Below are 16,675 nucleotides of genomic sequence, written 5' to 3'. Positions count from 1 at the left end.
TTGCTGAGTGGTAATTGAAAAAAAAAGACGAATACGACCTTCAAACAGAAATGATACAAAAAATAAACAATTTTGCGATGATTAATTTTCGTTGCGCATCATTCGTGGAATTGAACGGATATTACCGCAATTTTAATAGTTTCGCTCCTGCATTACGTTACTTCTCGTAACACATTTGCTTGGCACAAACATTGAAACACCCACTCGGGAAATGGCAAAGACTAGAAAGTGGATGAAAATAAAAACACGTACGCCACTGATGATTGTGATTCGGACTTCATTCATTCAAGAATAGCAGCGGTAAAATAAGAATACTCAGCCAAAACTGGTTCGCCGAAGCTTGCTCTAAAACCGCTGCTTCGGACAATCCAAACCGACATGTTATGATAAATAAAATCTTGCTGCATGCTGCGGAGGAAGGCGGGCATGCGTTGGCGCTAAATTTCCTCGAAACTATCAATTGCCAAGCGGATTGGTATGCATCAAAACATACTTTTGCGTGAACTTAACCTAATTCTATTCTATAAATAGGATTCATTCACTCTAATAAATATTTGTTTTTTCTTTTTCTTTTTGCAGATCTAAATCATCACTTCCCTGCAAAAAGTAATGTAATTCAACTAACGTCAGTCCTTAGTTCAATTTAGTGTCTTCAAAAATATGAAAAGTGATTGTTTGATGTTTGAATCTGCGAAGGTTTTCTGTTCCCCCACGTAAGTGATTAAAAGCGCAGATGAAGTGAAAAAGAGAAAAATCAAGTATTTAGTTGCTTACCATTTGATTGCTGATTGATTATTTTTGTTCGACGCACGTTCCGCGCCCGGAAAAATCATGAAGAAAATACTTGTCATTCATCAGTACCGATCGACGAAAAAATTTAAATTAATATTGAAAATTCGAGCCAATCGATACCGTGAGGCTCCCTAGAGAATTTGACGAGCAGAATTTGGAGTGCATTCCCCTGCGTTGGGCGCATTTGGCACCCAACCTTAGTGCAGACTTTCGAAAGGAAACTGCATTTAAACAGGGAATCTCGTCACCAACAGAGCCAGTAATATAGTAGTGGCGGCAGTGGAAATTAAAACGGTTTGGGCCCCGTTCCTTCTAGAAGCGGTTGGTGCTTAGGGCCTAGGCAACCATCCCGGCCCCTCTAACACCGGACGCCATGTACTTGCGCAAATGGAGTCCCATTAAATATTTAATGTACTTATGGCTAGCAATTCTCGTGTGGATATTCTGTCGGTGTGAAAGTGCCGCCACGATGCACTTGGCAACAGCCTCATCGTACGCCAGTAGCAGTAGTGTCATTGATGATGGTAGTAGTAGCAGCATCAGCAGTAGTAATAGTGGTAGTATAAATAGTATATCGAAGCTGTTTCCCAACGGAAACCGCATTCGGGTGGCGGCAGCAAGTCCCAAAAGTGATACTAGTGAGTTAGTGGATTCCACGAGTCCGCACCAGTGGCGCCCTCCACGATGGCCATTCACACCAAAATCGACTAGTCCGCGGTCGACGTCCGAAACCACTTCACACTTTACCAAAGCTGCCATCAGCAGCGATCGCCGACGGCCGCCAGTTCAAGTGGCAGATCTTTCGAGCTATCGTCCAATTAATTACGCTAATCGTGTGCTTGTGGAAACGGCCAATAAACAGCTGATAAATCCCATGCACTTGAAAGATCACCAACGTCAGTATCAACATCAGCAACAAGAGCAGCAGCAACTGCCGAAACTGCCAGCTAGCCTAAGTCAATCCACTGCAAACCATGATAGTCCCAAAAACAACAGCAGTAACAACAGTAGCAGTAGTAGTATCAATAGCACCAGTAGTAGTACTAGTATTAGCGTTGAAAGTGCCTCACAAGCGGAGGTACAACTGCAGTTCCAATGGCGGCTGCGTATGAACCAAAAACGAGCACGGCGACTTGCCCATCGCATGCAGTTAAGGGGATCTACTTCAGACGCTTTGACCCTTGCAAATCGCAACCGACGTGACTCGGCGCGTCCAGGCACAATTGGCTCCCATAGCGGTTCACACCTAACCCAGCAGCCATTTCGACGCTCGGGAGGAGCAGGAGGTGGACCTGGACCAACTCGCCGTTACTGTTCGGCTCGGGATCCAGCCAGTCTAGCTTCCGAGGTACCTATCGTATTCGAGGGTAAAGTGAAATCCATGAGCAGCGACCGACGAGCCAACTTTTCAGTGACTTTCGAAATTGTGGCTGTCTACAAAAAGCACACCAAGTTCTACCTGCCAAACAATGTGCGACTGCAGTTTTCCTATCGGAACTTTAGCGAGTGCGACATCCTCCGGGAAATATATCGTGAGAGGGGCATAGTGCGTGACGAACTCGAACAGGGCAAAGTGTACTTTCTGTTTGTGAAACAACTCGATCTTGGCAACTTCTCCATTTTCGGGCAACCAATCCGGAAGACCAGACGCACCACCAACGGAGTCCTAGATGGGGTTAGTGACAAATATGGTGAGTAGTTTGATTGCACATCAATGATAAAACAACCAGATTTACATGATTAAGTTACAAACTGATTTAAATTCAATCAAACTCATTAATATGGAAAACGTCATCGCTTGTACGATAAAAGCAAAAATATTGAGTTCTCATTGGGACGAATTAAACAAGACACGGTATGATCGTACCAATCTTGTGCTTGTGCATACTAGCTTACTACTAGTACAACAGTTTTTTAGTTTGTAAAATATTTTTTCAAAGCCCAATTACCAAAATAGAAGAAATGTAAAATACATATATATTTTGTTTCAATATGGAAATCAGCAGCGATAACCGAATATTCAAAACCAAATTAGGTTTTTAGTTTTTTTTCAGTTTCGCTGTTTTCGTGCCAAAGCACCTCTGGAGACGTGACTTGCCGGACGACTCGTTGAATAATGGAATTTTGTTACACGGGACAAAAATCAAAACTACAATATTTTACCGATTGAACGCTTTGATGTAATAAGTAGGGTTGTCGATATTAAAAATAAAATATCGATATTCGTTTTATCGATATTAAAAGCGGCATCGATATTGAAATCGATATTACGTGTCGATATCGATATTTTATCGATATTTTCCTTTATATATTTTTTGTTTGGATTTTAGTTAGGCCTGAAACAAGCTGAACGCCGACGTGAGCGATCGGGCGAGATCTTGCCGAAGGTTAATAAACAGCCGTGAGGAGAGTTGTTCATTAACCTACGGCGAGAATCTCACCCGATCGGTCGCGTTGGTGTTCAGCATGTTTCATGCCTTAAGCAGGTATTAGACGAAGCAAATATTTGCTATTTTTTAATACAGATTTTATTTTGTGCAAATAAAAATCGTACCAAAAATAGCAAATATTTTCGTCGTCTAATACCTGCTTTAGTATTGCATATTCCGGCGAAGTGTTTGCTATTTTATCTCGTCCGTTAGGACAGCGGGCCGATTGCTGATCGCTTTACGCAAGGTGCATTTTCCAATCAGATTAAACCGACGTTTCGTGAGCCGCGTCTCCTAATCCTCACTGATCCATTGACTAATCAGCAGCCAGTTACTGAAGCATCCTACCTGAACATTCATGTTATCGCTTATGTAACACCGATTCTTTACTGAAATTCATCGATCCTGCCATCCCAATGTAACACCAAGGCATCGCATTTGATCGGTTTAATGTGGTGGTAACTACCCCGAGAAGTTCCACACCCAAATTTCTGAAAATTCGCTCTATACATGCTGTCAATAAAAAAAGAAATATGGCAGCCATATTTCTGTCGAACTGCTTACATTTTCCATCTAGCACTTATTGATTCTAATACCAACAATTCTGGTACCTACTTTTTAGTTGGTTTGCCCTAAAATAGCTGAAATAGAGAAAACGTCCTTTAATTTCTATTGACCTATTTTCGAATAAATATATTTATCAATGGAAAACCAAGCCTTAACCAGGGTGGCCACCCAACCGAGAAAACCGGGAAAAAACCTGGAATTGTTTGGAACCGGGGAAAAAACCGGGAGTTTCACTGAATATTACAAGCCGGGGTGAGATTGTCAGCTATCTCATGGCGATCACTAAAATTCCTTGAATAAGTTTTCTCGAAAACGACCAAGAAAGACTGGTCTTCTGACCCGGAAGAGATGGCTGACAGGTCACGGGCTGGATGGCACAATCTCACCCCGGCTGCCAGTATATTCAACTCATTTCTCACAGTGCTTATATCAGTTCTGTTTTTATTCATCTTTCTCTTGGAAACTAACTTGACCACGGTAAGCTCCCCGGAAGTAGCAGTCAAACGGCTCGAGTTTTGCCTAGAGCAAATGGTTCACGAAGATAATCTCGCGGGAACTGTAGTTGACAGATTTCGCCAAGAATACTCGCAACTGTTGGGTATGCATTCGACGGAGACATTGCTGACTTCCTACCGCCGTAGTGAAAAACGCCTTGATACTTTCTGTAGAGATCTGATAGCTGATTTAGGCAAGAAACGTCCTAACTTGACCGTGTTTATTAAGGAGATTTTGATCCAGCGATTGGTTTACGATGCAGTACAGGATGCCGGTGGTGGAGACGAAATTGATATCACCAAGTCGTTAATCTATTACGCTCGCGTTTCACATAACCGATATATTGAATTGTTGAAGACAAAGAAGAAGGAGAATTCAGATCAAGATGAAGAAGCCAGAAAGAAGAATGCCACGGCCCGTGCTCTTGAAGCTAATGTGTTTAAGTGTAATTCTTTTATATATTGAATCTTCGGTGGTTGAGGTAAAAACGGTTCCTACAAACTTAATTTGGCCTAGGAGTCCCCGGTAATGAGTATTATATGCGTTGTTTATAAGTTTTAAAAATTCTACGCCCCTGCGAGCGGCCTTCCGGCAGTTAACCGGAACATTGTCCATGGTGGACGAAAACCTGCGTGCAGGCTTGTTTTCAAGCTTTTTCTGTGTTTTTTATTAATTCCTCCTCCGTTTTCGCGACAAAACTGTTGGAATAGATCTTGCGCTTCAAGTTTGCCCAGAAATTCTCCGTCACCTCCAAAGATCGCTTCGAGTAGTGGGCCGACGCCAAATCTGGCCAGAAAACCGTGTCTTTGCCCTTATGGTATTTCTTGATAAACGACGCAACTTCTGGCAGGCACTTCGTACTGGAAATTTCCTCGTTCACGGCCAGCCCGGAGCAAAAGAAGAGCAACTTTGACATCCCTTTCTCGCTGATTGTCAGCCACAGCCGCACCTTCTTGGGGAACTTGGTGTGTGAAATATACTTCAGCTCGGTGCTCACTTTCTTCGTAGGGGAGGTAAAATACAAAGTGCCCTACTAATCGTTGTCATCTAGGGTTAGATAGGTCTCGTCGTCCATCACCACTGTCACATCGCGATTTGCTTTGATCATTGTCCAATTGTGTCAAGATATTGTAGATGCCGGAACGGCATACCAGGCGTCTACAAAGTGCCGCACGATGTCTGTTTTTGACGTGGCGGGGTACCATTTTTTTTTACCGCAAACGTTATCCTCTTGAGAAAGATGACGTCCGTCGCATTTTTCGAATTTCTGCAACAATATCTCTGGATTAAAACAAGCCTGAACACGCTTAAAAAGTGACTGTATTAGAATGTAATTCGATAATGGGATGTAAATCGACAGTCACGCTTTTTTAACCCTTAACTGTATGAAAAAATGCAGAATTCTGAAGTACAAATAACCGGGAAAAATATTTGAACGAACCGGGAAAAACCGGGAATTTAATTTCGAGTTTTGGGTGTCACCCTGCTTAACGTTTGTTTTCAGTATAATGTGCACTTTCAATGAATATCTTATATTGTGTGTAAGCATTTTAAATTTAATTTTGATGCCATGATGAATTTATGATCGGTAGGCAAAATTTTGCCGGTAGCACTCCCCTGATGGCAACCGAGAATATCGGACAGCAATATCGAGTCGCAATATCGAAATATCGATAATATCAAATGCGCCAATATCGGTCAAAAATATTGATATTGTGACGAGCAAATATCGATAATATCAAATATCGATAAAATATCAACAACCCTAGTAATAAGGACAGCTGTTTATAACTTTTAGAGCTACTAATAGCATTAAGATCTTTTGAGATTCTCCGAATCACGAGAGTGTCCCAAAGGCCAACATCGTAATCCTTCACCAGAAACCATTCTTTTTTCTGTTATGGTTATCCATAGTAATGAAAAGTGCGGTTTCTATATATTACTCACCTAAACATGATTGCAAAAGTGACCTAAAGGCAAGTTAGGCCTGAAACAAGCTGAACGCCGACGTGAGCGATCGGGCGAGATCTTGCCGAAGGTTAATAAACAGCCGTGAGGAGAGTTGTTCATTAACCTACGGCGAGAATCTCACCCGATCGGTCGCGTTGGTGTTCAGCATGTTTCATGCCTTAAGCAGGTATTAGACGAAGCAAATATTTGCTATTTTTTAATACAGATTTTATTTTGTGCAAATAAAAATCGTACCAAAAATAGCAAATATTTTCGTCGTCTAATACCTGCTTTAGTATTGCATATTCCGGCGAAGTGTTTGCTATTTTATCTCGTCCGTTAGGACAGCGGGCCGATTGCTGATCGCTTTACGCAAGGTGCATTTTCCAATCAGATTAAACCGACGTTTCGTGAGCCGCGTCTCCTAATCCTCACTGATCCATTGACTAATCAGCAGCCAGTTACTGAAGCATCCTACCTGAACATTCATGTTATCGCTTATGTAACACCGATTCTTTACTGAAATTCATCGATCCTGCCATCCCAATGTAACACCAAGGCATCGCATTTGATCGGTTTAATGTGGTGGTAACTACCCCGAGAAGTTCCACACCCAAATTTCTGAAAATTCGCTCTATACATGCTGTCAATAAAAAAAGAAATATGGCAGCCATATTTCTGTCGAACTGCTTACATTTTCCATCTAGCACTTATTGATTCTAATACCAACAATTCTGGTACCTACTTTTTAGTTGGTTTGCCCTAAAATAGCTGAAATAGAGAAAACGTCCTTTAATTTCTATTGACCTATTTTCGAATAAATATATTTATCAATGGAAAACCAAGCCTTAACCAGGGTGGCCACCCAACCGAGAAAACCGGGAAAAAACCTGGAATTGTTTGGAACCGGGGAAAAAACCGGGAGTTTCACTGAATATTACAAGCCGGGGTGAGATTGTCAGCTATCTCATGGCGATCACTAAAATTCCTTGAATAAGTTTTCTCGAAAACGACCAAGAAAGACTGGTCTTCTGACCCGGAAGAGATGGCTGACAGGTCACGGGCTGGATGGCACAATCTCACCCCGGCTGCCAGTATATTCAACTCATTTCTCACAGTGCTTATATCAGTTCTGTTTTTATTCATCTTTCTCTTGGAAACTAACTTGACCACGGTAAGCTCCCCGGAAGTAGCAGTCAAACGGCTCGAGTTTTGCCTAGAGCAAATGGTTCACGAAGATAATCTCGCGGGAACTGTAGTTGACAGATTTCGCCAAGAATACTCGCAACTGTTGGGTATGCATTCGACGGAGACATTGCTGACTTCCTACCGCCGTAGTGAAAAACGCCTTGATACTTTCTGTAGAGATCTGATAGCTGATTTAGGCAAGAAACGTCCTAACTTGACCGTGTTTATTAAGGAGATTTTGATCCAGCGATTGGTTTACGATGCAGTACAGGATGCCGGTGGTGGAGACGAAATTGATATCACCAAGTCGTTAATCTATTACGCTCGCGTTTCACATAACCGATATATTGAATTGTTGAAGACAAAGAAGAAGGAGAATTCAGATCAAGATGAAGAAGCCAGAAAGAAGAATGCCACGGCCCGTGCTCTTGAAGCTAATGTGTTTAAGTGTAATTCTTTTATATATTGAATCTTCGGTGGTTGAGGTAAAAACGGTTCCTACAAACTTAATTTGGCCTAGGAGTCCCCGGTAATGAGTATTATATGCGTTGTTTATAAGTTTTAAAAATTCTACGCCCCTGCGAGCGGCCTTCCGGCAGTTAACCGGAACATTGTCCATGGTGGACGAAAACCTGCGTGCAGGCTTGTTTTCAAGCTTTTTCTGTGTTTTTTATTAATTCCTCCTCCGTTTTCGCGACAAAACTGTTGGAATAGATCTTGCGCTTCAAGTTTGCCCAGAAATTCTCCGTCACCTCCAAAGATCGCTTCGAGTAGTGGGCCGACGCCAAATCTGGCCAGAAAACCGTGTCTTTGCCCTTATGGTATTTCTTGATAAACGACGCAACTTCTGGCAGGCACTTCGTACTGGAAATTTCCTCGTTCACGGCCAGCCCGGAGCAAAAGAAGAGCAACTTTGACATCCCTTTCTCGCTGATTGTCAGCCACAGCCGCACCTTCTTGGGGAACTTGGTGTGTGAAATATACTTCAGCTCGGTGCTCACTTTCTTCGTAGGGGAGGTAAAATACAAAGTGCCCTACTAATCGTTGTCATCTAGGGTTAGATAGGTCTCGTCGTCCATCACCACTGTCACATCGCGATTTGCTTTGATCATTGTCCAATTGTGTCAAGATATTGTAGATGCCGGAACGGCATACCAGGCGTCTACAAAGTGCCGCACGATGTCTGTTTTTGACGTGGCGGGGTACCATTTTTTTTTACCGCAAACGTTATCCTCTTGAGAAAGATGACGTCCGTCGCATTTTTCGAATTTCTGCAACAATATCTCTGGATTAAAACAAGCCTGAACACGCTTAAAAAGTGACTGTATTAGAATGTAATTCGATAATGGGATGTAAATCGACAGTCACGCTTTTTTAACCCTTAACTGTATGAAAAAATGCAGAATTCTGAAGTACAAATAACCGGGAAAAATATTTGAACGAACCGGGAAAAACCGGGAATTTAATTTCGAGTTTTGGGTGTCACCCTGCTTAACGTTTGTTTTCAGTATAATGTGCACTTTCAATGAATATCTTATATTGTGTGTAAGCATTTTAAATTTAATTTTGATGCCATGATGAATTTATGATCGGTAGGCAAAATTTTGCCGGTAGCACTCCCCTGATGGCAACCGAGAATATCGGACAGCAATATCGAGTCGCAATATCGAAATATCGATAATATCAAATGCGCCAATATCGGTCAAAAATATTGATATTGTGACGAGCAAATATCGATAATATCAAATATCGATAAAATATCAACAACCCTAGTAATAAGGACAGCTGTTTATAACTTTTAGAGCTACTAATAGCATTAAGATCTTTTGAGATTCTCCGAATCACGAGAGTGTCCCAAAGGCCAACATCGTAATCCTTCACCAGAAACCATTCTTTTTTCTGTTATGGTTATCCATAGTAATGAAAAGTGCGGTTTCTATATATTACTCACCTAAACATGATTGCAAAAGTGACCTAAAGGCAATTACCGTACTGCATCAAATTTCGAACACTTAAGCTATGATGTAACTTCTTGCACTAAAAAAACAACTAAAAATGAGTTTTCTCGTCGATCTTAAAGGTTCAACATGTTGGTTAATTTATTTTTGTTGCAATTAAGTGCTACTTATATAGAATAAAACATATTTTGTTTATTAAATTAACGGAAATTTAGAACTCGGCTTCGATTCAAATTCCGAACACTTCAATGTAATCACTAAGAGATAGATAGGCACACCGTCTCAACACTGACTGTCACTTTTTTCAACGCCTGCTGGTTCCCTGGAAGTGGTCCTACAGTGAAGAGCTATACATCCCTTGGTAAAAGACATTCCGAGGAACGAAATGGTATATAATAATCATACTTTTGATTACTCTAGCTATAATAATGTGATTTTTATTCCAAAGTGTTCGAAGTTTGAGACTGTTCTAAGTTTGAGTCAAAACGGTATAACAAAGCTAAAAATAATTTCTATTGATTTTTCTATACATATTTTTACCAGAGAGCGTTTCTATGCCAAATGTGCTGAAAAAATGAACAAAAAAATCATTCGATCATTTTTGATTTTAATAAACTTTGCATACGTATGTGACATAAAAAATTGAGTATTTTCCAACCCTAACAAACAATCCACTAAAATCACATAAAAATTATTACACGTATCTAACGCGACAATGCTGTTCACTTATATACTTCAATAGATGGAGTGCGCTGCTTGATTTGACATTTGTCTTTTGTATGGGATCGATCCTCAGATGCAAGTCTTCTTGATATGATGTTTATGCTAATATGAAATTCAAAATGATAAATTTTCTTAACATTTCATCTCAATTACTCGGTCTGTATAGAAGCTATCTTTTTTTGTGTCTTCTACAAAGTTGTCTATTTCGATAATGAGCAATTCTCGCTGAAACTAGGCCACTAGGTGCACAATGTCTTTCAAATTCGATATAAATGCACATAATTATTAGAAAAAGAGAAAAAATGATAATGCCATTTTTGTTTGATCGAATTTGTTGACCTCTTGGTCACCAAGGGGCGAAACAGTTTTCAGAATGGTTGAAATTTTAGCAATTCTTGTTGTATTATTTGAGCTATATCTCTTAAATTCGTAATGTAGAGTACTACAAGTAGCACTTTTTTGTAAAGAGGAAAGATAGTGCTTTCATTTGAAGTAATCAGAATTTAGGCCGCCATCTTGAATTTGGCCGCCATCTTGGATTATATCAGAACAATGCAATTTTGACCGTGTTCGCAACTACCGATTTTCGATCTGAGACCAGCATTGGCAAAGCTGAGAAAAAATGCTATAAGATGCAAGAAAAAAATGAGTGAGCATCAGTGTTAACCCATCAATTGAACCTATTTTCCAAGCTGAGTTTTAAAATATTCAACGTACACCGCGCGATCAACGTAGTAACCTGTCTACTGAGACCAAGTGGATGCACATGTTATAACCCTACTAGCTCCATATATCATAATCTATCATAGATGTTTCTAAAGGCAAAAGATGTCATTTTGTGCTATTGGTTTAATTCATTAGAGCACGACTCATTTTTGAGAAGCTATTGCTTTTTTGGGAAGGTTTTGATGACGAACGGTTTGTTTGATCGGTATGACGTCTTCAATAAAGTTGTAGATATTAATTTTGTCTTTCCGAAAAAAAAAATAAACTCAATTTTTTTTTTGGTTGCATTGTTTAAATAATCTTTTGTAGTCTTTAAAAAAATAGATTTTTTAAAAATCAGCTTTAGATAGATATCGACTGTATTATCGTCAGGTTTTTCCTACTATCGCGTAGGGGGGGGGGGGGTAAATAATGCCTTAGAGCGTTAATTTTTTGCATGATGGTTCTTCATAATGCAGAGCAGCTTCCTGCAAAAGATTTGTTCTCTATGTCTTCATTAACCCCCCGGACGATTATAGGAAGAACTTGACGATAATTTTAAATTTTTCTTTTAATTTAAAAAAAAAATATTTTAAAGTGTATGTTTTATCAGAGAGACAAAAACATTATCTACAACTTTATAGAAAACGTCATACCGATCAAACAAATCGTTCTGGCCCTGAAAATATTTGTAATCATCAAACCCTTCCCAAAAAAGCATTTTCAATAGCTTCTCAAAAATGAGTCGTGCTCTAAAAAATTGAACCAATAGCACAAAATGACATCTTTAGCCAAAAGATTTGTTCTCTATTTCTTCATTAACCCCCCGGACTATTATAGGTAAGTTTTTAAATAGTTTATTTGACACGGCACGATACAATTTATGTTTAACTGAGCCAAGTACATTTTTTTTAAATTCTTAATTAGCAGGGAAAAGAGGGAGGCACATTTTCTATATCTCGCGGCCGACTACGAGCTAGTGGGGATTTAAGGTGAGAGGAGGGGTGTTACAATTTTGTTTTTAACTATTTTATATTACAGATTTTATTCATTTGTACGTGGCTAACCAGTGATGTTCTATTTGAGCAGTTTTGGTCTGAGGTGTCTGCGTAAACATAGAGATGCCGAGTCTTCGTTTTAGTGTCTCCAGCCGGGTGTATCATTCTCTTTCAGTTTGTGACAGAAATTGTATTCTTGCAAATAGATAAAAGAAATCAAATTTTAATGCCAGCATTTTTTATAAACCCGTATAGCTGTGTCATGTACTGGAGATTACCGCTTCCCAGAATATCTCTAACGGGTACGTTCGGTTGTTTTCCTCGAGCCCGGAGGGAATCTATAAGCTCGGACCTAACACCACAGTATTCGGTACACGACCAAACAACATGCTCGATGTCATGGTAGCTATCGTCACAAACGCAGTGATTACTGTCTACAAGCTTTATACGAAAGAGATGCGTGTTTAACATATAGTGATTGGACATACGTCTGGACATCACGCGAATGAAGTCCCGACCTACATCCAACCCCTTGAACCATGCTTTCGTCGATACCTTAGGAAAAATGGAATGTAGCCACCGTCCCAGTTCATCTGAGTTCCATGATGATTGCCAACTGTTGAGTGTTTTTGACGCAAAATGCTATAAAATACATCATAAGCAATTGGTCTTACATAAATATCGCCATCAATAACACCCACCTTAGCTAAAGCGTCAGCCTTTTCATTGCCCGGAATGGAACAATGAGAAGGGACCCACGCTAAGGTAACCCGGTAATTTTTATCTGTGAAAGCACTTAAAAACAGCCGTATTTTCCCCAGGAAATACGGGGTGTGCTTCACAGTCTTCATCGATCGCAGAGCCTCAATGGCACTGAGACTGTCTGTGAAGATGAAGTAGTGGTCTATGGGCAGGGTTTCGATGATCCCAAGAGAGTACTGAATGGCAGCAAGTTCTGCGACGTACACGGAAGCAGGAGCATCGAGTTTGTGGGAGGCGGTAAAATTTTCGTGGAAAACACCGAAGCCAGTGGACTCATCTAGATTAGATCCGTCAGTGTAAAACCTTTTACCACAACTAACATGTTTAAACTTATTGGAAAAAATCTTAGGGATCTCTTGGGGTCGCAATTGATCCGGGATACCAGAAATGTCTTGTTTCATGGTGGTGTCGAAGAATATAGCATTATTAGAAGTATCTAAATGTGCGACATTGGAGGAATCGCATGAAGAAGGATTAATATCTTGAGCCATATATTCAAAATATAAAGTCATAAATCTGGATTGAGATTGAAGGTCGACCAACCTCTCGAAATTTTCAATTACTAATGGGTTCATAACTGTGCATCGAATTAGCAACCGGTAAGAGAGGTTCCAAAAACGACGTTTCAACGGAAGAATACCCTCTAGCACTTCAAGACTCATTGTATGGGTCGACTGCATGCAACCTAAGGCAATACGCAAACAACGATATTGTATTCGTTCCAGTTTGATCAAATGTGTGTTTGCTGCGGAGCGGAAGCAGAAACACCCGTACTCAATTACAGACAATATCGTTGTTTGGTAAAGCCTTAGAAGGTCTCCTGGGTGGGCTCCCCACCAGGTTCCGGTAATCGTACGAAGAAAATTAATCCTCTGTTGGCATTTTCGTGTCAGATACCTAATATGGCAAGCTCAGGTGCATTAAGAGTCGAACCAGACCCCGAGATATTTAGCGACTAAAACCTGAGTGATTGTTTTACCCGTTAGTAAGAGCTGCAGCTGAGCTGGGTTATGCTTCCTAGAAAAAAACGACCAGCTCAGTTTTCTCCGGAGGGAATTCAATACCCAGCTTAAGAGCCCATTCAGACAAATTATCTAAGGTATCTTGCAATGGTCCTTGCAGATCGTTAGCCTCGCTTCCAGTAATGGATACAACGATATCGTCTGCAAGTTGCCGTAGCGTGCATGAATTTGCAAGACATTTATCGATGTCATTGACGTAAAAGTTATATAAGAGAGGGCTTAAACATGAGCCCTGGGGTAGACCCATGTAACTAATTCGGGAAGTTGTCGAATCACCATGTGTGAAATACATATGCTTTTCTGACAACAAATTGAGCAAAAAATTATTCAAATTTGGTGAAAGTCCCTGCGAATGAAGTTTCTCGGTTAAAACTTCAACAGAGACAGAGTCAAAAGCCCCCTTAATGTCCAAGAATGCAGAAGCCATTTGCTCTTTTCGAGCAAAGGCGAGTTGAATTTCGGTAGAAAGCAACGCTAGGCAGTCGTTCGTTCCTTTGCCCCGGCGAAAGCCAAAGTGATTATCTGAAAGTAAACCATTTGTTTCGACCCATTTGTCTAACCGTAAGAGGATCGTTTTCTCCATTAATTTCCGGAGGCAAGAGAGCATAGCAATCGGCCTATAAGAATTGTGATCAGAGGCGGGTTTTCCGGGGTTTTGAATAGCAATGACTTTTACCTCCCTCCAGTCGTGTGGAACAATGCTTAGCTCAAGGAACTTGTTGAACAAGTTCAACAAGCGTCTTTTTGCAGAGTCGGGTAGATTCTTAAACAAGTTCAATTTAATTCTATCCAACCCTGGAGCTTTATTGTTGCACGAGAGGAGAGCCATTGAAAATTCCAACATCGAAAATGGAGGCTCTTCCGTAGTTACTAAAAACGCGTCGCGAAAGGTCTTCTGTTCGGGGACAGAGTCCGGACAGACCTTTTTGGAGAAATCGAGTATCCAGCGATCTGAATACTCCTCGGACTCATTCGAACGTTACGATTCCGCATGCATCTGGCGGTATCCCAAAGAGTGCTCATCGCTGTTTCCCTCGACAACGCGTTTACAAACCGCCGCCAGTATCCACGTTTTTTTTGCTTTTATCAAGCTCTTCATCTGTCTATCCAGTACATCGTACTTTCGGAGCAAATCGATAGTGCCTTGTTCTCGGAAGGCCAAATACACCGAGGACCTTCGCGCGTACAGGTCTGAGCACTCTTTGTCCCACCACTTGGAGGGAGGACGCCGTCTAATCGTTACCCCGGGTATCGGTTTCGTCTGAGCTTGAGTCGCGGCGTCGATGATCAAGCGAGAAAGGAACGCGTATTCTTCCTCCGGAGGAAGTTCCACGTGGGCCTCGATTCTTTGCGATATTTTGGTCTCATAAGACTTCCAATCAATGTTACGTGTGAGGTCATACGCAATATTGATTGGATCCGTTGGAGTTGACCCATTAGCAATTGAGATAACGATTGGTAGGTGATCACTACCGTGGGGATCGTTGATTACTTTCCACCGGCAATCTAACGCTAGTGATGTCGAGCAAAGCGATAGGTCAAGCACGCTTTCACGTGCTGGAGGATTAGGTACACGTGTCGCTTCCCCAGTATTCAAAAGTGTCATATTGAAGTCGTCGATTAAGTTACAGATTAAAGAAGATCGGTTGTCGTCGTACAGCGGCCCTCATAGCGAACAGTGAGAATTAAAATCTCCCAATATCAAAAAAGGCGCGGGAAGCAACTCTGCTATATTAGTGAGATGCCTCTGTTCAATCCGCGCGGATGGAGGGATATATAACGAAACAAGGCGTAGATCTTTTCCATTCATATTCGTTTGAATGGCAACGACTTCAATATTCGAGATCGAGGGGAGGTCGATTCTGAAGAAGGAATAGCACTTTTAAATCCCTAAAAGTACCCCTCCACCGTGTGAGTCTCGATCTCGACGAATAATGTTAAAATCGTAGAAATTGAGTTGATCGTTTGAATTGAGAAAGGTTTCACAGAGCGCAAATGCGTCACAATTGTATGTATTTATCAAATGAGAAAATAGATCGAATTTGGGGACGATACTTCTGCAATTCCACTGTAATACAGTGAGAAAATTCCTAACCTCTTTCGTCGTATTAGTCATCGAAAGATATGATAGCTGAAATGAGGAGCCAAGTTGCTGCTAGTTGCTTTAAAAAGGTTTTCACTGTAGGAAGAAGGGCAAGGAGAATATTTTGTAGGGGATCTGGTATGTTGAATGTTTTAAATATCCATTCCACAATATCAGAAAATTTTACGAACCCTGTATCTTTTTTAACTTCTGATCGAGAAATGGGTGCACGAGGGGTTTTTGGTGCCCCAGGAAGCGGTGGGAACTCCTGGCTTGATTTAAAATTAAATCCGGGAGGTACTTGCTTCGGTTTTTCTTCACCGCTTGCTTTTTGTGTTGGCTTATTGGTCATTCCGCTAGGGGTTATCTTGCGACCTTTGCGAGAAAGATTAGGAGAGTTGATCAATCTCCTCTTCCTAGATCCTTCTGGCATGGCATAAGAACACCCTTCGACGGGATCGTCAGATGTACCCTCATCGGTTGGCAGAAAGGAAAAGATGTTTCCTGTCGAGGGTGGCTCAGCCCTCTTAAGCAGATCTGCAAAAGAGCGCTTTGATCGTTCCTTGAGGGAACGCTTGATTTTTTCCTCGCGCTGTTTGTACGCGGGACACGCCGAATGGTCATGCCGAGTTCCCTCGCAGTAAAGACACTTTTCAGTATTCTCACTGCAAGCGGTCTCAGCATGATTGCCTCCGCACTTGCTGCAGCGTGCCTTGTTGCAGCAGTAGGTGGCTGTATGACCTAACTGCTTGCAGTTTTGGCAATGCATGACCCGCGGTACGAACAGGCGTACAGGCAGACGAACCCTGTCCAAAGAGATGTAGTTCGGCAGTGCGGATCCGGCGAATGTTACACGGAAGGAATCCGAAGGGAAGAATTTCTTCTTCCCTTCTTCGATGTATACTGAATGCAATTGCTTGACATCCAGTATCTTTACATCTTGAATCAGGGGGTTCTTGAAGCAGCCAACCCCGTGACGCAAAATGTTATCGACCGTGAGGCT

The 16,675-nt window shown here is 41.3% G+C and overlaps 1 protein-coding gene across 6 annotated transcripts in view; it reads left to right on the top strand.

The window, feature by feature from the left end:
- Positions 1-16,675, top strand: part of LOC129720901 (protein vein) — a 136,919-nt gene that overhangs the window by 41,160 nt on the left and 79,084 nt on the right. For 5 of the 6 annotated variants that reach the window (XR_008727309.1, XR_008727308.1, XR_008727307.1 and 2 more), the window contains exon 2: positions 580-2,483. Coding sequence is in view for 2 of the 6 variants with exons in the window: in XM_055672791.1 (XP_055528766.1) it covers positions 1,166-2,483 (1,318 nt within the window). In the remaining 4 variants the exon portion in view is untranslated. Of the gene's footprint in view, positions 1-419; positions 476-579; positions 2,484-16,675 lie in introns of those variants that run through there. The other variant, XM_055672792.1, reaches the window with a different exon arrangement.

The sequence above is a fragment of the Wyeomyia smithii genome, chromosome 2, assembly GCF_029784165.1.
Source record: "Wyeomyia smithii strain HCP4-BCI-WySm-NY-G18 chromosome 2, ASM2978416v1, whole genome shotgun sequence".
Classification (NCBI taxonomy): domain Eukaryota; kingdom Metazoa; phylum Arthropoda; class Insecta; order Diptera; family Culicidae; genus Wyeomyia; species Wyeomyia smithii.
The sequence above is the reverse complement of the archived record's forward strand: the minus strand, read 5'-3'. Positions and strand labels throughout refer to the sequence as shown.